At 35.3% G+C, this 22,696-nt stretch overlaps 3 protein-coding genes and 1 long non-coding RNA gene across 8 annotated transcripts; 3 read left to right on the forward strand and 1 right to left on the reverse strand.

The window, feature by feature from the left end:
* The first annotated feature begins 930 nt into the window (after positions 1 to 930).
* LOC125211073 (endoglucanase 2-like) lies at positions 931 to 3,138 on the forward strand. The gene is made up of 3 exons (XM_048110796.2): positions 931 to 1,259; positions 1,374 to 2,237; positions 2,553 to 3,138. The coding sequence occupies exons 1-3, from the start codon at positions 1,043 to 1,045 to the stop codon at positions 3,050 to 3,052; spliced, it is 1,581 nt and encodes a 526-aa protein (XP_047966753.2). The 5' UTR covers positions 931 to 1,042; the 3' UTR covers positions 3,053 to 3,138.
* Positions 3,139 to 4,150: 1,012 nt separating this feature from the next.
* LOC125222115 (uncharacterized) lies at positions 4,151 to 8,029 on the reverse strand. Of its 2 annotated transcripts, XM_048124575.2 has the most exons (3): positions 7,724 to 8,029; positions 5,195 to 6,057; positions 4,151 to 4,567 (listed from the first exon to the last, which is right to left on the reverse strand). In XM_048124575.2, the coding sequence occupies exons 2-3, from the start codon at positions 6,052 to 6,054 to the stop codon at positions 4,393 to 4,395; spliced, it is 1,035 nt and encodes a 344-aa protein (XP_047980532.1). In that variant the 5' UTR covers positions 6,055 to 6,057; positions 7,724 to 8,029; the 3' UTR covers positions 4,151 to 4,392. The 2 variants fall into 2 exon arrangements, with proteins under 2 accessions (XP_047980532.1, XP_088921986.1); XM_089065860.1 differs by lacking the exon at positions 7,724 to 8,029 and having other exon boundaries at positions 5,195 to 7,702.
* A 5,658-nt stretch (positions 8,030 to 13,687) lies between these two features.
* LOC125222122 (transcription initiation factor TFIID subunit 14b-like) lies at positions 13,688 to 17,469 on the forward strand. Of its 4 annotated transcripts, none has more exons than XR_016135100.1 (7): positions 13,688 to 13,924; positions 14,731 to 14,819; positions 14,912 to 15,133; positions 15,219 to 15,403; positions 15,508 to 15,614; positions 16,907 to 16,977; positions 17,113 to 17,469. XR_016135100.1 is itself a non-coding variant. In XM_048124596.2 (6 exons), exons 1-6 carry the CDS (start codon positions 13,814 to 13,816, stop codon positions 17,200 to 17,202), a joined length of 804 nt encoding a protein of 267 aa, XP_047980553.1. In that variant the 5' UTR covers positions 13,689 to 13,813; the 3' UTR covers positions 17,203 to 17,469. The 4 variants fall into 4 exon arrangements, 2 of the variants coding, with proteins under 2 accessions (XP_047980553.1, XP_047980545.1); XR_007176478.2 differs by having other exon boundaries at positions 13,690 to 13,924; positions 15,505 to 15,614; XM_048124596.2 differs by lacking the exon at positions 16,907 to 16,977 and having other exon boundaries at positions 13,689 to 13,924.
* Positions 17,470 to 19,449: 1,980 nt separating this feature from the next.
* LOC125202601 (uncharacterized) lies at positions 19,450 to 20,778 on the forward strand. Its single transcript, XR_007173132.2, has 2 exons — positions 19,450 to 20,149; positions 20,376 to 20,778. It is a non-coding gene; the product is annotated as an uncharacterized LOC125202601 (long non-coding RNA).
* Positions 20,779 to 22,696: the final 1,918 nt, after the last annotated feature.

Raw genomic sequence — 22,696 nt, forward strand, 5'->3', positions numbered from 1 at the left:
TCTCCGACCTCAACCACGTTCAGCAAGATCTTCCAAGAAGCAGGCTTGAGCGGGAACTAGAGTAAAAAAAAGCGGCAATGCAAATGAGGAGAAAACTCAATCTATATTTTAGGTCAATATGAGAGCAAATAAGGTAGAAGCAAATTAGATTGGGGTAAAATATGTAAAGTAACAAGTCAGTAGTACAATGTCTTGTCTCAGACGGTGCTCTATCAAACATATGTGAATGAAACCAGGTAAAGGTTGTTTCTTGGTTAAAGTCAGGAGGAGCTTGATTATAATCTTAAATATTTTCTTGAGAATATATACATGGTAAAAGTATCAAACACACCCTAAAGTTTTAGTTAACTTTTGATTCTGGATAATATATCATTATTCTATATTATGATGGTCGATTTTTAGATGATTATTGGTGAAGATAAATGATGAAAAGTATAAAAATTACAATTCGTTTTATCGCAATTTTAATTGCACAATTGAGAAATTTACAAAAATTATAATTTAACTAACTGATTTATAAATTATAAGACTAACAAAAGTCAACGATTTAAATAGCAATTTTTAGACATAAACTTTATTATAACGACTTTGAGGGATATACGTAATTATGTATGCCGTGATGTAATCTGATACATCGATGACACTTTTCCTAAACTCTAATTTAATTAAAGTCAATGCATGCAACTAGAATGATTTTTCGTAATAATAATCTTGAAAATTATTTTTAAAAAATCAAACAAAACGATAAATAATTATTTTATTATTAGTATGATTTCAAAACCGCTTAAGTTGTGATTCAATTCAATTTCAATGAGTTAAGAATCGGCATCGTGACACGAGAGAGAGAGAGACAAAACACAGCAATGGGAATATATGGCAACAAGGATTCCACTTCCTTATTTGTATCGAGAAAGTGATGATTCACTCTCTCCAAAGACAAAGCCGTTTCGCCACTATCCTTAAACTAGAAGACCGTTCCATATCCTTGCAATTCTGCCCCTCCAAAACCAACTGCGCTGACTGTTCCATATCGATTCTAGGTATGGATGCGGAGAAGCAGAAGATGGTGAAAGGGTGGAAGTTGTGGCTCACTCTTGTGTTCATCGCAGCTCTAGTCATGGCCGCTTCTTACATCACTCTCCGCAAAGAATTCCGATCCTTGAACCTCTTCCATCATTCCCCGCGGCGCCCGGATCAGGCCGTTGCAAAGTACGCCGAGGCTCTCAGCATCGCATTGCTCTTCTTCGATGTCCAGAAATGTAAGTGATCATCAGTTTATTATACATGTTTACCAAAATTCATCTATCAATTTTCACAATCAAATTTGTTTATAGGATAACAGTATAACACTTATATATTGCTTCCAACTTTAGCTGGAAAGCTGGAGGAGAGTAGGATTAGCTGGAGAGGAGACTCGGGCTTAGAAGACGGGAAAGAGGAGAAGTTAGACATGAGCAAAGGACTCTACGACGCCGGCGACAACGTCAAGTTCGGGCTACCGATGGCCTTCACCGCGACGATGCTATCCTGGGCGATCCTCGAGTACAAGGACCAAATCAAACAAGCCAAGGAGACGCACCACGCCATGGATTCATTGAAATGGATCACCGACTATCTCATCAACGCCCATCCCTCTCCCAACCTCCTCTACGTCCAGGTCGGAGACCCCGACTCCGACCACAAATGCTGGCAGAGACCGGAGGCCCCCGCGCCGCCCCGGCCTCTCACGCAGGTCAACACCTCCCACCCCGGCTCCGACGTCGCCGCCGAGACAGCCGCAGCCATGGCCTCTGCATCGCTGGCGTTCCGGTCCAAGGACTCGGCTTACTCGAGATTGCTTCTGAAGCACGCTCGGGAGCTGTTTGTGTTTGCGGATACCTACAGAGGCTGTTACAGTGATAGCATCCCGCAAGTGCGGAGCTACTACAACTCCAGCGGCTACGGCGACGAGCTCCTCTGGGCGGCCGCCTGGCTCTACCACGCCACCGGAGATACGCAGTATCTCCGCTACGCTACCGTGCAAGGGAACTACTTTGCTAACTGGGGAGCGAAGACGTGGTTTAGCTGGGACAACAAACTCGCCGGAACACAGGTGCTGCTCTCTCGTGTCAGCTTTTTCGACTCGAGAATCGTTAGAGGCGAAGAGAGTATCGCGCTGCAGCTTTACAGAAGAACTGCCGAGCTCGTGATCTGTGGGCTTCTCCCGAACTCATCGACAGCTTTTCAGAGAACAGAAGGTTCGCTTCCCAAAAGACCTCATACTAATGAAAAAAAAAATTAAAGTACTTATATATTACTACCCCCGTCCCCCAAATATTGACACACTTTGACCCCGCACGGGTTTTAAGAAATGTAATAGAAAGTGAGTTGAAAAAATTGGTGGGAGGTGTGTCAACTTTTAAAGTATTAGTTTTATAATAAAATGTGAGTAGGAATAAGTTAGTGGAATATGGGGTCCACTACCAAAAATGGTAAAAAGTGAAAGGTGACAAATTTTCAGGGATAGAGGTAGTAATTACTTGCACATTTTCTAATTCGTGGATACAGTGCAGGTGGGCTTATATGGGTGGATGAGTGGAATCCTCTGCAGTACGCTGTGGGGTCGGCATTTCTAGCGCTGGTATACAGCGACTATATGGTGGCGACCGAGACGAGAAACATATACTGCGAGGGGGAGCTATACGAGCCACAACACGTGCGCAGCTTTGCCACTATGCAGGCGGATTATGTGTTGGGAGGAAATCCGATGCGGACGAGCTACTTGGTGGGGTACGGAAGCAAGTACCCTGAGTATGTGCATCATAGGGGTGCTTCGATCCCAAGGGATGCGACCACGGGTTGCAGTGACGGATTCATATGGCTCAACTCAACCGCGCCTAATCCTAATGTAGCAGTTGGAGCGCTTGTAGGAGGGCCGTTTCTCAATGATACGTACATCGACTCAAGGAACAATACTCGACAGATGGAGCCAACCATTTACAATACGGCACTCTTGGTTGGTCTCCTGTCCGGCCTCACAACCACTTCACCACTGCTTCGTTCCTTCTTATAGATAATGCACACTAAATACTACTTCCTCCATCCGCCATTAAGAGTCTCATTTATGAGCGGCACGGGTTTAAGAAATGTTAAGAAAAGTGGGTGGAAAAATGTTAGTTCAATAGGATTCTCACTTGTATATATTAGTTTTAAATTAAATATAGTGGAATGAGTTAGTGAAAAGTGGGACCCTAATACCATTTATGGAAAAAGTGAACCGGTACTCTTATTCGCGGACGGATTAAAATTGAAAAATGGGACTCTTATTCGCGACAGAGGGTGTAACTCCAATTACTGTTTTTCTAGTACTATAGACTGTATACAAAAGCTAGCTAATCCTGAATAGTAAATCATGGAATCGAATTGACTTTCTCAGACATGATTATCAAAGAAAAAATATATATAGTATTATTCTTTCTACTACATTATTATAATTATAATAATGAAACACAATTGTAATTTTAATTTAAATCGATTATTCATTAAATTTTTTAATATTAAGTCAATTAAAATAAAAGTGATAAATTAACAGCACAATGTCAACCTGCAATTGTGGCCTGGGTAGACAGAGCTCCCACCAATTTTAAATATTTCATCTGTCTAGGAAAAATTATCAGATTTTTCTTTTTTAATTTATTCAACTCATTTCTATTTATAAAATCTTTTCACCACTTTATCAATTACTCTTTCTTAATTTACTCATTTTTTTCCGACAAAAGTTATTAGTCTATACTAATACTCAAAAGGAAGTCTAATTATTTATTGGCAAATGAACATAAATTTAAAGGTTATGATGGTTTAGACCTGCCAGACCGACTTACACATAATTGTTTTTGATCCAATCCATAGGAATAAATAGAAAAGGCAAATCCCTTATGATACACGCTTGATTATTCAGAGAGTGACACACTGAACCCCAACTTATTGTTCCATCTGACCATCACTAGTGGCGTCAACGACCTAAATACACACATCAACAAAGAAAAACGAAAATACATATAACTGCACAGTTTTATATAAAGATTATAAAAGCATGAAATGTGAAGAAAAAACACTATCGATCTGTGGAAGTTAACAACTAAGACACCAAACAGATAACTAGACAGCAGGATAATCACAAACTGCACTGGGTAGAATGGAAAAGGTCTCCACTCTCCAACATTACAGGTTTTACATCCAATCAACCAAAAACTTCTCAAATAAGACAATACAACAAGATGAGTACAAGTTCCGTCGTATGGAAACTTGGAAATGAAAAATGAACGTCAAGTTCGATATGCAGGAGAGAGCTACAATGCGTAATAGGGTTGTTCAAGGATGGCAGCTCTATCAAATGAGTTAAGGATTTCAAAATTATATATTGGAAGCGTTCAGTGCCATGACCTTGCACTGCTCGTTCATGGCCACGAGTTGGGCCTCTTTCTTGTCCAGTAGAGCACTCAGTCTCACATTATCTTCCATGAGTTTCTGGACTTCGACTTCCTTCTGCATCTTCTCACTTTCCAATTGCGATGTTTTGGCCACAAGCCTGGTTGCGCCCAACAGAACCAAACAGTAAATTTTCCAGACATGAAAGTAGGTTTACAGCCTAATCTCCAACGGCAGAAATAAGTAATAGTAACTCCCAAAAAACATGTAGACCTTGTTTAACTCAAACCCCGTAACTGAAGACGCAAAAGAAAAAGAAATCGGGAAAATTCATTTAAATTTTGATATTTACATTCAAGTATTTATATTTCATTCACAAATCCTCAATATCAATAAAATGGATTGATTCTTAAAAACAAGACAAGAATCTTCTTGGCACATTCGTTCAGGATGAAGCAAGTCACTGTTTAACAGTTTATATGCTCATGTTGGTTGCCACTGTCTATAAAAATTAATTAAATCTTTGCATTTTACGCTAGCTTTCAGAAGTGGATAGTCTTCTAATATAATCTGTCTACTTCTGCTAAAAAGGAAGGGACTCAAATGACAAAGTGAAAACATGGAAGTACAAGAAACAGATATAAAGTTAAACGAGGAAAGTGGAGCTAAACAGATGCAAGAATCTGAATAACAACCATATAAGCTACCATATAGAATTGTATAACAAGGAAGAGCATGATACTAGTCAAAATCCCTAACAAAATGATAAAGGTTAGAGCACACTGACCGTTCAAAGTGCTTTTCAATGGCCTGAAATTGCTTCTCTGATGAAAGAAGTGTTTCCCTTGCACTAATCAGTGTACTGACATATGATTTCAGGGATTCAAATTCTTGCTTAACACGGCAAAGCTCCTGCTCATTCTCAGCAGCTCTTTGCCTTTGTCTTGAAGTTTCTTCAACCAGATCTTCTACCCTCTGTCTCATCTCGTTCAAAATAGTATTTGTACCCATTGCAAACTGCTCCATCTCCTCTAATTTTAGTGACATGTTATCGATTTGAAATGCCTTCTTTTTTATTTCCTCTTGTCCTACTGTTACCTTTTCCTTCTCCGTAACTGTTTCAGATTCCGCCATTATAGCTCTCTTCACAAGAGTTTCCATTACATCTGTAACCATTTGTACACTTTTGAGTACTTCGCTAATATAAACTCCATCTTGTTCATCAAGAGCACCATCCCGACTGCTAAGTGCTGTCCATGTTTCCTCATCTGCATGGTCGAAAAAAGAGGTATCTACATTTCTTGACCATCCAGACAATGGCACACCATTTTTATCAACAAGGCCCACACCCTCCAATTGTTTGATACCACAAGAGGTATGAGCCAAATGAGGAACCGCCATGATTCTTGCTTTTGATTTCAAGTATGTCAACAATGTTGCAGATGTTTTGACTCTATGCCAGAGAACTTTCAGCTCCTTCTTAGCATCTACTTCAGAGCCTTGAACACAAGCCTTTACCTCCGTAAGATTCTCTTGCAAAGCATCCACTTGAGACTGGCTTCTTCCTATCTCCTGCTTCAAGTGGGTCTGTGCGTTGGTCAACTGTGACTTCAGATCTGGCACGCCAATATCTTCCTCTGTTGCCATTACCTGCAAGATAGCTCTATTCATTTAGGACCTCAAAAGCCAATAATATAAGTCAGCAAGCACAAGAATATGCCACAAAATGATACTTCCTCCGTCCCTTAAAAATATGAACTATTTTCATTTTAGTTTGTCCCTTAAAAATATGCACTTTATACTTTAGGAAACTTCTTTCTCTCTAATGAGGTGGGACACATTCTCCACTAATAATACTTCAAACATTTTTATTCCTATCTCTCTTACTTTACCAATTGTGCATTAAAACCCGTGCCCTTCAAAAGTTCATATTTTTAAGGGACGGAAGGAGTATGAAGCAATCAATGCAACAATCCTTATCAGTGATTAAGTGTTTCAAGACTGATATTTTTATGGATCTAATGCTAGAAGATGGATACAATTTGTGTAAAAAATCAGACTCTTTGATCTTACAAATGTTTAAATTCCAGTAGACCCCATCTACACATTATATTTTACCTGATACCTCAACAGGAAAAAGCACACATGATAAGAATGAAAAATAGGCACCACGTGAGCAGCCTATGACAGGCTTTGTAGCTTTCTTCAAGTGATAGGAGCTGATATAAGGATAATGCCTTAAGAAAGAAAATCAGTAAACCTTTCCCACGAGGCTACAATGACATGCAACATACGAACCACACCAAAAGCAGATGCTTCCTAGTGAACGAATACAAATCATAGGAGCTTGTCTCAACATACAAAACTAACATCTTTTTAATTTCACAATCACAGAATCAAATATGTGGGATATTACATCCAGTTCATGATTCTTTTCGTGTAAAAGATTACAGACCCTATCCTGTTAAAAGAGCCTAATCTATGGCCGGGACAGTTCAAGACAATTTTCCTGAGCATGGACACCAGAGCCTAAAACCTAGAATCTGCTCTTCATTCAAAGTCATGCTAACGGCGAGAGAAGATAAAACTATGCACAGTTTCCTTATTGTTCTTCACAAATTTCTCATGATAGCATCAAGAAACTGCATTCTCAGCATAAACTCACAAGACAAATCTCAGATGGGCTTATGATGCTCAATCATAGATGAATGTAGTAAACATTTACAAAATATCTGAAAGAGAAAATACTTTTTCATCGATCTCCCAGTGCAATCATGAAAATGATTCAGACAATCATCCTCAAGCTCCAGTTTGGCACTACCACTTGAAATGTCTATTTAGCTAAACTAGATTTTGAAAACTCACCCAAGCATTTTAGCTACCTAAGTTCACTTTAAACAAGATCACAGAAGTACATAGAATAACAGAGGGGGTTGAGACAGATAATCCTAAGGTTACCTAAAACCCAAATTAGATTATCAGTTTTCCAAATCAAAGAACATAAAAAAAAATAAGTTCCAATTATTCACAATTCATATATAAACCTCATTTTCCAGTATTTCAATCCTTAACCGTGACAAAAACCATAACCCACCAACAAAATGATTACTTTAGCCAAAAAACAAATAGAGCTACATCTATTATCAAGATCCAACAAAATCATCATTTGAGCACATTTGCCAATAATTCCTAACCAATTCGAAGCAAAATTACGGAATGTTCCACAACCAGAGTTCCCAAACAAAATTCTAGAAGAAGATCATCGGCTCATAAATTGCAGAAGACAATTAAAAAGGCTACAAAAAGCATAAATTACGTGGTTGCTTTGTCGATATCTGGAAAAATCAGGAGCTTCCAACAGAAGAATAAATGGCGACGAAGGTCTAACAGGGATCGTCAGAAGCCAGGAGTAAAATTAAAAAATAAGTATAAAAAAAAGATGAGAAAAAAATACAGAGCCAAGAGAGAGAAAGAGAGATGGCAGGCCAACTGTGGTGCTGAACTTTTTGATTTGCTATCCGCCCATTCACCTTTTACAAAATTACTTCATCTTCAATCAAAGAAAAAAGTATATACTCTAATTTGATTTGATTAGAAGCAGCCATTGTTTGGAAGGAAATGGAGTCATCACTATTTCGGGAAATCAAGGTAATCAACTAATATTATTATATTGGAGTATATACTTTCAATTTTTAATCGTTAATTAGTTAATTGTGCCAAATTTTTTAATCCGATTCGTTTTTTTTTTCCAGTGAAATTTAGCAGGAACAAGATTCACAATTTTCAAATATTTAAAACAACTACTCCATAAGTATACATTAAATTCTAATTATAAATTTAGGTAATCACTTTATCAAACTACGGGAACTAATAGATTATCTGACTATTTCAAGCAAGTAACATACAAATGGGAACAGTCGCGGATCCAGGATCGTAAATAGGAATGGGCGAAATAAAACTTAACGCAAGCTCACAGAGAGGGGCGGAGCAACGTCGGAAACTATCAGAGGCCCCGTCTATGGAAAATTTAAGTTCGGGTCCATGGTAGCAGATCGTCGGGAAGGGCGGTCACCCCCTCCTGCCCCTCCCTGGATCCGCCACTGAATGGTAGGATTAATTTGGTTTTTATAACTATAACTAAAGAGTATCCGCAGCGGTGAAGAGGCGCATGCTCGTCCGTCTGTGCCATTGAGCACCGGCTCGTCCGTCCGTGCCGCTGAGCAGCACACGTAGCGTCGCCTTATTCGCCAACGGCATAGCCGTTGGCTTATTTAATTTTTTTTTTAAATGCGAAATTAATTAAAAAAATGTTTTTAAATAAAAAATAATCTTTTCCAACTTCCCAAAAAAATACTCCATATCCGTTTTCTCCTCACTTTTAATTTATTTTTCAATTTTTTCCCCCCAAAATTCACATTTTAATCTATAAATACCCCCACTTCAACACAAAAAAATCACATTCTCATCTATTCTATCATCATCTACATTCTCTCATCTTTTTTCCACATACTCTCTCATCTAGATTCCCACCACACTACACAATGTCCGGCTCCGGCGATTACCCCTCCGTCAATCGCGGTTGGAACCACGATTGGTTCGACTCCGAGGCCGGATTTAGTCCGAAAACGCAATTTACGGCCCCTCCTCAAACCCAAGGTTCGCAATTTTCGGGTGGCTACCGTCCTTACCCGGTGCACGACCAAAACGCCTCCGGGTTCGGGTGGGCACCCGAACCCAGATCGGGAGGGAGCAACAGCTCTACTCCTACTCCTACTTCTATTCCTACTCCTACTCCTCCTATTCGTGGCACCCGCACCCCGTACACTCCGGGTGAGATGATGGCGATGTTCAAAGCCTACTTGGCAGTCTCCGAAGATCCGGACGTTGGCACGAACCAAATCGGGGATACGTATTGGTGGCGCATCACTCGCCTTTACAAACCCGGTCGGGGGGAACCATCCCTCGCAATGAGAGTATGGTGCGCAATTGCGTCTACAGATGCAACTTAGCAATCGGTAAGTTCCAGGGGTACTTCCAACAGGAAGAGCGGGCGGCGGGGAGCGGCACGAGCGAGCTCGACATCATCAGTGCCGCCTTGGCGACCTACCAAAGCTTGGAGATGATACCGTTCAAGTACCTCGATTGTTGGCAGGAGGGGCGCCGACATCCGAAGTATAGGGGCGGCATAGTAGCATCCTCCTCCAGCTCCTCTAGCAAACGGACGAGGTCGGTAGCCCTATCCGACGGCGCCTCCAATGATGTGGCTACCCAGCTTGCCGGAACTAACTTGGGTAGCCCCGACGCTGGCTCGAGCAGTTCCCGCCGACTGCAAGGAAGGAAGAAGGCGACGGCTACCAGCCGTCGCGCCCCGACTCCAGCCGCCCCCGCTCCCGCTCCCGTTCCCTTTGTGCCTCCTCCACCCCCGAACAATTCGTTGTGGACCCTCTTAGGTCAACTCTATTTGAACGATACGTCTAAGATGACTCTGGATCAACTTGCAACACATGAGCAAATGATCCGGGGTCTCAAGAGGCAATTGGGGTTAGAGGACTAGTCTTCCACGTGTGTAATTTTTAATTTGTACGATTTTAATTATGTATTTTTTTATTTTCTAGGATTTTAATTATGTATTTTTATTTTTTAGTATTTTAATTATGTAATTTTTATTTTTTAGGATTTTAATTATGTAATTTTTATTTTTTTAATGTATTTTTATAATGTAGAAATGTTTTTAATAATTGGAGTATTTAAATTGAATAATAGAATGGTGGGACCCTTGAGCTTGTCCTTAGCTAAGAGTACGGATGTGGGTGTTGTGCTCTTAGCTAATGACAAGGAGTAAAAGTGGGTCCGGGCCCACTTCCATGCTCTTAGCTAAGAGCACGGATGGAAATGCTAATTAGTACTAGAAAAATAGAAAGGTAAAGCACTAAACATAACATAGCTAGGCAAAGAGAGAAAATTAATAGAAATATGATTTTATTATTTGGTTTATTAATCAACCATTAAGATATTTAATTATTGACCTCAGTGTTACTAAAGCGAGTCTCTAGACTTACAGTTTACATATAGGGGTTTGTCACACTTTATATGCATAACTAAAAAAAAAGTTTCTATTAGGATAAATTCACTAGTGTTATCCATCCTATTCTAATTTGTATTGCCTCTTTCAATTTTGTCACACGTCAATTGATCATACATAAATTAGTTGTAAAAGCGACCAAGAAGTTAATAACAAAATTGCTAAAATAAATGAATTTATTGGATATCAAAACAATAGTAATTAATAAAACATGAATAGTTACTCTCAAATATCTTTAATCTATACATATATAAAAGGCGAGTTTTGGCATTTTCTTGAAATATTTATATGTTTTGTCCTTATTCTGAAATATTTATAAGTTATGGACCAATTTGAATATTTTAAGTAACTCATGAATATTTATTTAGATATTTTAATGAGCATTTGACTAATTCTTAAAGCACTACAATGACTCATTGGTGGTTACAAATATTTAAATAGAATAATGAGCATTTAACAAATTTTGTAACCTATATTGTCTTGATTTTAAAATTATGATGTTTTAATTCCATGATCTCTCATTTACTAATTTTGTACCTATAAAAGGCATAGAATTGTGGATGAAATACAATATACACACTAATAAAACATTCTTCATTCTCTCTCAAGCTCTCAACATTTTATTACACATTTTAGGAACATTGTTTTGCTCGATTTTGGAGCCCTGTCAAGTTTATAGGTGCCTAGCAGGTTTGAGATGTTATATACGTTAGGAGGAAGTCGTTTTTATCTCTGGGGAAAATATGTCAATCCGAGAGCACTAACCGTGATGTAATTTGTCTTGCGGAAAGATGGTTTTTCTTGACTAATTTTCATTGTAATTTCCATTTCATTTATTGTTGTTTTTTTCCTTTGATTACAAAAGTTAGAGTACCGCGTGTATATGGTTCCAGAATTTTATCTCAATATTTCTTACAGTTCTTAGAGAGAGAAGAATTGTAACATCCTTAACTCAAACATACATAGTATTTATCTTCATCTTTACACAATTTATTATTTTTAGTAGAGAAATATGAAGGATTGTTTTAAACATATTTTTCAAAAATGTCAACACTTAATGTAGTCTCTTTATCATTGTCCAAATAATTGTGTTTGTCTCAATTCAATTTTAAATATGTTTAAGTTAATGTCTTTAGGTGTAAAATGAATTGAGGAGTATATATTTATTGAATTTTTTATTACATAGTAGTATATTTTTCTATTTTAAATCGTATATAATTATATTGTTTCTTATTTTAATTAATAGATTAACAATTTAAAATTGTATGACAAAAAAATATTCCGTCGTGCATCGCACGTGGGTTAAGACTAGTTCTATTAATTACCTACTCATAGACAAAATAACTAAAACAATAATTAACATTCTAAGCATACCGAGCAACTAGACAAATCTGGGGTTGAATACTACTGCTCCATTAGTTCCATAAAAATAGAGATATTTTTTAATGGTAGAATTTTGATGCATAATTAGGGCCCGTTCGGATGGACTATCATATCCCAGATATAATTAAACCCATGTTCGGATGGCAATATTAGATCCCCAACTTCATCCAAGACTTAATCAGAGATGGATTGTCCCGCGACTCTCAATCTCCGCCTCCCCCCTCCGACAAAACAATTTTTGGCTGCGACTAACATTTCTTCCTTGTTTAGCCTTTTCCTTTTTAGCCAAATCAATCTCTGCTATTGTCCAATTTTGCAAGAAACCAGGCTACGCAACCAATTTTCTATCATTCGGGTATTTCAAGAAAGATGATAAGAAAACTGAATTCCAAGATAGGTAATTTATCTCCGTTGTATGGTTTATGAAAGAAGGAAATGAAGTAATTTTTCATGGTTAGAAATTTGGATAAATGTTCTGATTTGTTGATCGCTTATTATTTTGAGAAATTAGGGTTTTAGTTGGTTGGAAAGTGGCATGATTTTGTCTTGGAAGTTCCGATGAAAAATAATTAAATTATAATTATTTTCTAGTATACTATAGCATATTAGACATATTTATCGAAGAGGTGTTTTTGAGGGCATAGTAGTAAATATGCAGTTAGTTGTTGTAATTAATATTTCAAATCAAAATGGCGCATATTTATATCAAAATTGTCCTATTAACCGAACAACTTTGTATCAACCAACATTCAATCCCATACTATATCTTATGACTATTTAATCTATGCAACCGAACACCACCTTAGTAAATATAAGAGAGGTAGAAAGAAAAAGTTATTGGAAGATGGTCCACCTCATTAAAGAAATAAGTTACCAAAAATAGAAGTGTACTATTTTCATGTGACGGATCAAAATGAAAATAGTCCTAGGTCGGGGAAAATAGTGGAATAATATTTATAAACTTTGAGGCTCATTCTACGTGAGTTATACTTAAAATAAACCAATTTCATTTTTTAGAAATTATTACTGTATCACCCTAATTATACGTGTACTTAAATATGTAAATTCACTACTAATATGTAGTACTAGTATATATAATACAGATATAAAATTCACTCGCACAAATTAGTTAAGTACCTAGTAATAGACTTATATATTCTCTCTTTTCGCAAATCCACAATAAATAATTTTGTTTGCAGATAGTTTTAATGCATGATTAATAGTACTCGTAAAATAGAAAGGATAAAAGAGAAAACTAGTGAGAACGTTTACAAATAATACTCCCCCAGTTCATTAGAAATAAGCTAATCGAAGATGACACAAGTTTTAATGCATAACTGATAAAGTATGATAGAAGAAGAAAAAATGATTGAAATAACGTAATGGATAGTGGGGGTCTACAAATTATTAAAGTGAAAATGGAGAAATTTTCTTCTATAAATAAATATGAACTATTTTATAGGAATGACGAAAAAGGAAATTCGGTCTATCTCTATGGGACGCAGGAAGTAATTATAAATTGATGGACATATCAATGAAAAATTTGAGATTATTTTTTGTAAAAGTATCAAAATATATAGTAACTTCTTCATTCCTTTAAAGTAGACTGCATTTGTCATTTTGGCGGGTCTCGTATAAATAGCCTAATTATATTTAAGAAAACTTTTTTCTCATTAATGAATACTTCAAGTACTTTATCTTTCTATTGCTCTTTTACTTTATTAATTGTGTATAAAAATTCATGTAGTTTATATGTCCACTATTTTTAGGGACGAAGGGAATATAAATTATTTGTGCAGAAAAAGAAATTTAATTCAACAAAATACTCAACCGTAGCCCTCTTCGGTTAAATGAATAAAACTATAAACCCTAATTTCTTGTCAAAATCCCTAATTCATCATAACCGAAAATCTCAAAATTCTACTTTTCAGATGCTCGGCAATGGCCGAAATAGTAGAAATTGACGGTCAGCCGGAACGAAATACCAATGAATCCACTCTAAAACCGCAGCGGATAAAAATTACTAGAGCTTCAGACGATGGAGACAAAAAGGTAGCTCTGACTGCACAATTTGATTTCCAATTTTAATTTTTGCCACAAAATCTGTAGCTTGTACGTTATTAAAGTATGTATACACAAGCACGCAGTATTTCTGTCGTAATTTTAGGTATTTATGGAATCTTTAAACCCTTAATCTGTTCCATCATATGAACTGTATATGCATAGGCGTAGCAAGTTGCATGAACAACATAGAGACATGAATGCATGAGTGAACGAACTTCAGTCGCACTTTGAGTATGTAATTCTTATCATTTTCTGTAGTAACGGTTAGTTAGGGGAATTTTTCAATCACAGTTTGACTACTTGGTTTTGGGGGGACTTGGATGAGGTCGACGAGTTTGTATATGTGTTCAATCAATCTGGACTTGCTGGCTTCAGAAACTAGATAAAAGCATGAGATGAAGCGGATACAACGAATAAATCCTTATATCTCGAAACTTGAGCTGTGTTACTGAACTATTACCATTATCGGACTGAATATGACTACCTTGTCTAATATTTTAAATTCAACGCACAAACGTAGTGTCACATGGTTTATAGATGATCGATTCTTTACGAGAACAAAACTGTATAATTTACAACTTAATCAGGTGCATACAATGATAATCTTTTTGAACTACTCTTTTCTGCTTATTGTAGAGGGTAAGGCATGATGAATCCCATGTCGTTGTCATAACTTTTTTCCTGATGGTCATTATTATTCAATTCCACCTAAATATGTATTGATAATATTTTGTATCATTAAGCTGGCAATTCTAGGAATTTAATGTAGTGTTTTATGGATGCTTGCCTTACAGATTTTGCAGAAGAGACTCAAAGATGTTGAAATCTGTGTTCCGATAGTGTATGGAACAATCGCCTTTTGGCTTGGTAGAAAGGCCTCCGAGTAAGTTGAATATCAGAGTTATATGCCTTTCCTGTGAATTTCATTATGTTTGTAGACTAATTAACTTAGTTGATGTCTTTTTTGGTCATTAGAACTCAGTCACATAGGTGGACGGTCTATGTCCGAGGGGCAACAAATGAGGATATTGGGGCAGTGATCAAGCGTGTTGTATTTCAGTTGCATCCAAGTTTCGAAAACCCTGTTAGAGTTGTTGAGTCTCCACCTTTTGAGTTGTCGGAGTGTGGTTGGGGTGAATTTGAAATTGCCATCTCTCTTTTCTTCCACAATGATGTTTGCGATAAGCAGTTGGACTTGTAAGTCTATTAGTTTTGTCTTTGAATATGCTCCTTTACTGCTCACCAGTCACCAATATAGTTGATAATGTCTTTCTGTTTTTAGGTATCACCATCTTAAATTATATGCTGAAGATGAAAGTGGCCCTCAGTCAACTAAAAGGCCTGTTGTCGTGGAAACATACAACGAGATAGTATTTCCAGATCCATCTGAGAGTTTTTATGCCCGTATCCAGAAACATCCTGCTGTAATTGTGCCTCGACTTCCAGTCATGTTAAACTTGCCCACTGGTAATGTCATTACTATCTATTTTGCTTCCATGTTGTTTTTTTATTCTTAGCATAATGGGAAACAATCTTATTTCTTCCTACCTTTTCTGGTACCTTTATAGAAGATCCTAATGAAAAGAAAGGCGATACCAAAGATAACCCGTTGAGTCAATGGTTTATCAATTTCTCTGAGGCAGATGAGCTGTTAAAACTTGCCGCTGCTCGACAGCAGGTAATGCGGTTTTATTCATTTGCATATTAGTTGGACCATAATTGCACGAGGACATGCCTTCAAATTATTTCTTATGTGTATGCCCATAAACTTCCATAAATTATAACTTGCTGCAGTGGTTGGATTATCCAAAATTTTTCAGATTGTTGTGACTGTAAAGTTTGATGTCAAAATGTCCTATTTGAATCATTGTTCTCATTTTTTCTTAAGTGGGTTGGCCGGTTGGGTCAGATGTTGGGATGAGTGAAAGCAGCCATTTCCAATAGTCAGAACAAAGTTTTCATTGTATGATACCAATCTGCAATTATTCAGTGAGACGAATAATTCTATCTTCTCTTAATATATGATCCTTCGCACCTGCCTACAAAATGGAGATTATAGATTATTTTGACAGGTGCTTTATAATTAAAAAATAATAGTAATATATAGAGGAATAAATTCTTCAGTATACCATAATTGTATAATCGTCTTATGAGATGGATTTTCATGGCATTTTCTAGAGCAGTAAAACAATTTTTATTGTTTCTTCCATGGTTGACGTGTGCAAGCATGAAGAGAATGTAGTTGCAACTTTAAAATTACTTAGGGAGTTACATGTGCAAGTACTGATAATTTAATTGCTTCCTTATCTCGACAGCTGGAAAGTATTTGAAACTAATTATGCCGTTTGAAACTATGTCTTCAATAGCATTATCAAAAGTCAATATTTATTACTTCCTCCGTCCGCGACTAGGAGTCCCAGTCTGCCATTTCGGTCCTTCTACGATATGAGTCCTAGTTCACTTTACTAAAAATGGTAAGTAGGCCCCACATTCCACTCACATTTTAATAATTTATTATAAAACTAATATATAAAAATAAGACTCGCATTCCACTATCTTTGACACCCACTTTTCTCTACATTTCTTAAAACCCGTGACAAACTCAATCGGGAATCCTAATCGCGGACGGAGGGAATATTTACTAATCATTTACACCTCTAATTAATTTCTTTTTGATATTCTCAAAAGAAATTAATTAGCCAGAATATTTAAGTCTAGAAGAGTTTACATTCATCCAACCTTAAATGTCAGAACCTGAATATGCATTAGTGTGCCCTGTTCCCTGGGTTTATTATGTTGGTTGTTACTTTGTGGTTTGAACTTTTGTTCCTTTACTATCAAACACTGAACTCATCCAAAAAATGTCCTATTCTTCCTTTATCATCTGTCATTTGCGCTAGCTGTTTTTTCCGTCTTCAATTGTTTATCTCTTTGTATTTACTATGGAAAAAAGTTGATTTGTGGGGGCAGGAATTGATGTAGTGCCCCCTCTTCCTGTGCTCTCCCTAGTGACTACATTGGGATTATTTGAGAAATTGAAGGTAGTTTGCTTTAAGTGCTACTTCTTCTAGAGTACTAGGGGATTATTTTGACTGTCACAATCAGACACTACTGTGTCTATTTCAGACATTGTCATAATATGGACAAACCTTCTGACTTTGTCAACATTGTGGTAGGTCCAAGCTCATATCATCAAGCTTAGAAGGCAACTGAGCGTCATCGATGGGCTGCCACTACAGTCATGGAAACCAGGCTCTAATTACTGACACGTAAGATGGTGAATCATGGTAAAAGGACTTCGGTATATGCCATGGATATGCACATATATGTATCAGCTTAGGGCAGGAAACCTGTAATTTGTGATAACCTTCTGTGTAGGCCATTTCTTATTTTTCATGCTCTCCATTTGCATTTGGGATTCGAGCACCGTTGTTATCTCGTATTAGAGGAGAAATTATTATTTGGCGAAAAGGCAGTGGCGGCATATTGTCTGTACAACACTGAAAAATATAATAACTTGCCTATGTTCTAGAGTCTCTTTGTTGATAGTTGAACTCAACATTTAATTCAGATTCATTTCCTCTTAGAATGTATATTAGGGGAGATGTCTCGAGTTGGATGCTCTTAGTCTTAGCAGCCTTTTACCACTTTGTCTCCATAAGTGATCTTGGTAGGCAAGAATAACAAAACTAACATGTCGCACATGCCAAGTTCAAAAGTCGTTGTCATAAACTAGACCTTCTAATATCTTGTAAAATTAGCTCCTTTTCTTTTCTGTCATTCATAAACTAGACCTTCTAATATCTTGTTGTATGACCACCTATAACCCAGCATGGACCAGGGACTGTAGACTGGTTTACACCAGATGTGTGTAACATGTTTAACTTTGTTTTTTGCTGTTGATTAGGAATAGGAGATATAAAATATAGGCAAGGTGGCTCTCTGCCCCTGGTCCCCCAGTACAATAGGAGATATCTAGTTTTCGGTCACCAGAAAATATGCTCGTTTCTGGTGGTGCTTGTTCTGGTTAGGAGGCAAGATTATTACAGGAATTTTATTCCTCTCCTGTGTTTGATTATAAGAATTTGGTATTGCACATAGTGATATATACCAGAGCATTTATCCTATTCTGCTACAACTGATGTCGTGAGGAGAAACGTGTTTGAACAAGGACGAAAGGCTTATGTGGTTGTGCAATGGTACCTCACGGTAGGTGTGGTCTAGTGACTTGGTCCAACTTTTCATTGATTATGCTGGTGTTCAATTTTGCATCCAACCACCTTCTTTTATAGGTATCGCTTTCGTTCCAATTAATAATGCTGTACAATGCCCCGGAGCACTGGTATGCTGTTCGTTTTGTAGCTTTCTCGCAAACAGAACTTGTGAAGTGCATCTAGAATGACTTCTGGCCTGTGCTCTATGATGCACTTAACGTATTTATCTACAGCAAAATGATAAGTAATTCATAACCTTTTTAGGGCCACTATATGCTTTAGTTGTATGTGTTACATTCTTACATGAGTTTTGTCTAGGAATATTAATGAGGCAACCTTTTTGTTTTCGGGCTGGATTGTCTCATGGAGCGGATCACCTACTCCAAAACACAATCCATTTCCTATTCCACACTCACAACAAAATACAATAATCTTATAAACATGAGCAATTTTAATAAGTGATGGCGGGTCCATTTTATTTTGTTGTGAGTTTGGGTAGGAAATGGATTGGTGTTTTAAAGTAGGTGATCTGCTCAGGTTTTTCTCCTCTCCTACATGGCGTTAAATTTATAATTTTTTTAGTTGGTTTATGGATGTCTTGTCTCTCTATAAATGATTTCCTTGGAAAAAAATATCTTTGGTCACTAAACGTAGGGTATAATCACGTATGCGACCAAAATGCCCCAAACACCTAAGGGTATTTTAGACTTTATGTAATTGCTTGGGTACTCGATTAACAGTTAAGTTTCTATTAAATACTCCTAATATGACAATTAAATTTTTTTTAATGTATTTGAATTTACATTTTTTCCCCATAATACATCAAATAATTTAAGTATATTTCTTCTCTATTAGTAACATAAATCTTTTTAAAGAAAATTAGATCATATTACTAAATACTAGTATGTGTATATTTTTTTTTGTAAGTCAGGCTTGGTAGTTGATGAACTTACTTTAATCCATTATATAAAAAAATATAATTAATTAATTAGTATAATTTTTTAATTATATATTCTATCTCAAGACATCAAGAAAAACGCTGTAGGAAGTAAGAGACAAGAAGACAAATCCGAATATAAAGAAAAATAACCTAAATACCATATTACAACCTAATAGAAACATAATAACAAATTGTGTATCCAAGAAGGATATTACAATCGGCATAGTTCAAGAAATATTTATGAAGTTAAACTCAAAGAAATTAGAGGATTTGTCTGTAACATTCCAGACTCAAATTATGCTATCATTTTATAATATATGTGTAAATAAATTGTCTTAGTATAATAGATATATTAAACGATTTTTATATAGGATAATATTACTAAATGGTGATTGTAGTTAAATATGACTACCATATATTTATATGTGATAAATTTTTTATATATATAAACATGTAAATTGAGTGAATAGAATTCTTTGAATTATTATGAGTACATACATAGTATATATCACATGCATGCAAGTAGTGAAGTAGTTATGTAGTCCGTATATGTATATGTTGAGTTAACTATGAAGTTAATTTAAATAAATAAATAGTACATGCAAAATAGAATGGTAACGTGTGTGTGCCTTGCATATTAATATACAAATGCAATAATGATAGGTGTCACAATAGTAGATGTATGCGTGTCCAATTTTCTTAATCATCACTTTCCTAATTTAAAAGAGAAGAAAAGAAACATATAATGTCAGCTATTATATTTAATACATGTTAGATGGATCACATCTAGTAAGTCGGCTTATACATATATATTTACGTGGTGTATTAAAAAAAAAAGAAGGGGAGAGGATTTGTTTTAAGAAGTAGGCCGACTCTTCTCTTTATAGACATATGTTGTATATTATTATACCGTTAAGAAAGAAAAATGACGGAGATATTTCTCTGGCAAAATAAGAAGATAGAGAGGGAAATGAGGGAAAAGAATTGGATTTTGTTCAAAGAGGTCAAAGATTGTAATCGTGAAATGGAATCACAGATTCGCTTAGAATGTGAAATAAGGTGGGTATAAATCTCATTTTTAATTATATATGTGCTGTATGATTGATTGCTATGTATTAAATTGGAGTGAATATTTGAATTATACGGTGAAATGTGATGGATATATGATTGGCATAAGAGAGTATAGTTTAAAGGAATTATTTGATGGGAAATATGATATTGAAGTACATGAATCATGTGATTAAAGAGGATCTGTGACTGTCTTGCCGTGGATCTGAAATTACAGAAGGGACCTATGAGTCCAAATACAGAGGGACCTATATCTGTCCAAATACAGAGGAACCTATGAGTCCAAATACAGAGGGACCTTCGGGTCATAGAGGAATCCCGGGCAGATACCAGGTTTGATTTGTCACAGAATAATAAATTGAGTAGAGAGGCATATGTATACGAATATTAATTTGTTTATGATATTTATTGCTCCTGGTTATATGTATTGCTTAAAGAGTATGTTTGATAATTGTGTGGTGGGAAATTAAAGGTGAAATTTATATACATTGGACTGTGGCTCATAGATATCAACGATAGAAATAGATATTGGTTTTTGAATGTATCTGATATGAGTGTTTTATATTTGAATGTATCTGATATGAGTGTTTTATTTGACATGTGGATTAATATTTTTAAAATTTCTTGAATTTATTTATTTAAGAATATATTTCAGAAGGGTTGAACTGTGACATTGTCTTTTTCATCTCTTAATATTTATTATGAAGAAGTGTATTAATTATTTCCATCAAAAGATTAGTTGAATCATTTCGAAGTCCATGGATCGTGCAACAGATTAAGAGTATGCTCACCGTTAGTTAGTTTGGCCATGCATTGAATTGGATTAAGCATGTTATTAAAGCATATTCAATAAGGGAAATGTTTTTAATATCCAATGTCTTTATTAGCTATTTTTTATCCATAATTATATTTGATGTGTAGACTATCTTTTATGTATATATTAGGCACACATCTCAAATACATATGCATATTACGTTAATACATTTATACTTTTTCTGTCTATAAAAAATAGTCTTATTTGTGGACCGCACAGATTTTAATATAAAATTGGTAGAGTAAAAAGTGAATGAGAAAAAATAGGTAAAATAAGGGAGATATAGACGAAAAGTGGGTAAAGTATGAGAGAGGAGAAAAAAATGGGTAAAGTCTGACACATAAACTTTCGATTTTTAAAAATGAGTCTATTTTTTATGAACATTCCAAAATGACAAAATGAGATTATTTTTCATGAACGGGAAAGTACACGTATTAGCCAATAGGTATGGGGTGTGTAATGCGTTATAATGCTAACTTAAAATGCTCTAAATAATAGTCATTATATCATCAAATCAAAACCTATTTAGCTCTGAATATCAATACAACCTAAAAAAAATGTAGGTGTCTCAATGTTAACTAACAAAAATTTAGTTATAACTTACTCTTCAAAAATGTCTCAACACTTTGATTTCATATAACTATTTCAATTAAAATTTTTTTACACATATCGAGTGACGTATTTTGATAATATTCTCGTAAATTTTCAAAATTTTTGATAAGTAGTTTAATATGAATATAGTTATCCTAATATGTCAATATAATTTATCGTACAATGTCAATATATTAAATTGTGTCGACATACTTATATCACCGTGTTGATATTTTAGTATAGCGCGATCATATGCCTTAAATTTGGTGGTTGTTATTATTCTTTTAAGATTAAATAGTACGGAGTAAAAAATAAAATTACTCATGAAAATTTAGAAACAATTAGATCTATATAAATCATATAATCACTAATTTGTTGTAGATAACATTTTAAGGAGAGTTAGTAACACCACTGAGAATTTTCCCCTCATATCATACTACATCGATATTATCTCAAAAATTAATTTAAATTATGGAAATATTAACATATCATCATATTTTGCTTGATTCATTCTTTTATCAACTTTTATTTAGATTTTCTAGTCCACATTGAAACATAATATCTGCAAATTTTCCAATAGCAATATGGAGTAATTAATTTTGAATAATTATAGATATTTTAATGAAATAGAGAATGATAATATAGAATTGAAAAATACGAAGTAATTAATTTTGAATAATTATAGATATTTTTTGAAATAGAGAAAGATAATTTAGAATTGAAAAATTAAGAAATCTTAAACCAATTTATTCATTAATATTTAAAATTTAGGACGGAGAAAGAAAATTGAAACCTTTTATTTTAACATAGAGGAAGAAGATGAAGTGAATAAAAAAAATAAAGCAAAATTAAATATTGAAAAGAGAAAAAATCGACAGAGCCACTAATGCTAAATAGCGAAGATTTAATAAGAATTTCTAATAGAAAATAAAATAATACTAGTATAGATTAGATTGGATTTGTTTGTTAAATTAAAAAATCAAAACTTATTATAATCCTAATAAACAGGGAGAGAGGATAAGAATGTCCAAATATAAAGTATTATACACTTCATAATTAACAAAAACGATAGAAAATTATGTATTAATCCCTTTTATTGCAAAGACACTATGTCTCATTATCCATTCAATAAT

Source organism: Salvia hispanica, chromosome 2, assembly GCF_029641045.1.
Source record: "Salvia hispanica isolate PSC_SH4W2 chromosome 2, Shi_PSC_v1, whole genome shotgun sequence".
NCBI lineage: Eukaryota > Viridiplantae > Streptophyta > Magnoliopsida > Lamiales > Lamiaceae > Salvia > Salvia hispanica.

What these genes read in the sequence shown, in the direction of transcription:
- LOC125211073 (XM_048110796.2), top strand. Translation starts at nt 1,043, where the DNA reads ATGGATGCGGAGAAGCAGAAGATGGTGAAAGGGTGGAAGTTGTGGCTC. An exon ending in CTTCTTCGATGTCCAGAAAT is followed by an intron (nt 1,260 to 1,373) that starts GTAAGTGATCAT and finishes TTCCAACTTTAG; the next exon opens with CTGGAAAGCTGGAGGAGAGT. An exon ending in AGCTTTTCAGAGAACAGAAG is followed by an intron (nt 2,238 to 2,552) that starts GTTCGCTTCCCA and finishes GATACAGTGCAG; the next exon opens with GTGGGCTTATATGGGTGGAT.
- LOC125222122 (XM_048124588.2), top strand. Translation starts at nt 13,814, where the DNA reads ATGGCCGAAATAGTAGAAATTGACGGTCAGCCGGAACGAAATACCAAT. An exon ending in CTTGGTAGAAAGGCCTCCGA is followed by an intron (nt 14,820 to 14,911) that starts GTAAGTTGAATA and finishes TTTGGTCATTAG; the next exon opens with AACTCAGTCACATAGGTGGA. An exon ending in TTGCCGCTGCTCGACAGCAG is followed by an intron (nt 15,615 to 17,112) that starts GTAATGCGGTTT and finishes ACATTGTGGTAG; the next exon opens with GTCCAAGCTCATATCATCAA.
- LOC125222115 (XM_089065860.1), bottom strand. Translation starts at nt 6,078, where the DNA reads ATGAATAGAGCTATCTTGCAGGTAATGGCAACAGAGGAAGATATTGGC. An exon ending in ATTGAAAAGCACTTTGAACG is followed by an intron (nt 4,568 to 5,194) that starts GTCAGTGTGCTC and finishes GGGCGCAACCAG; the next exon opens with GCTTGTGGCCAAAACATCGC.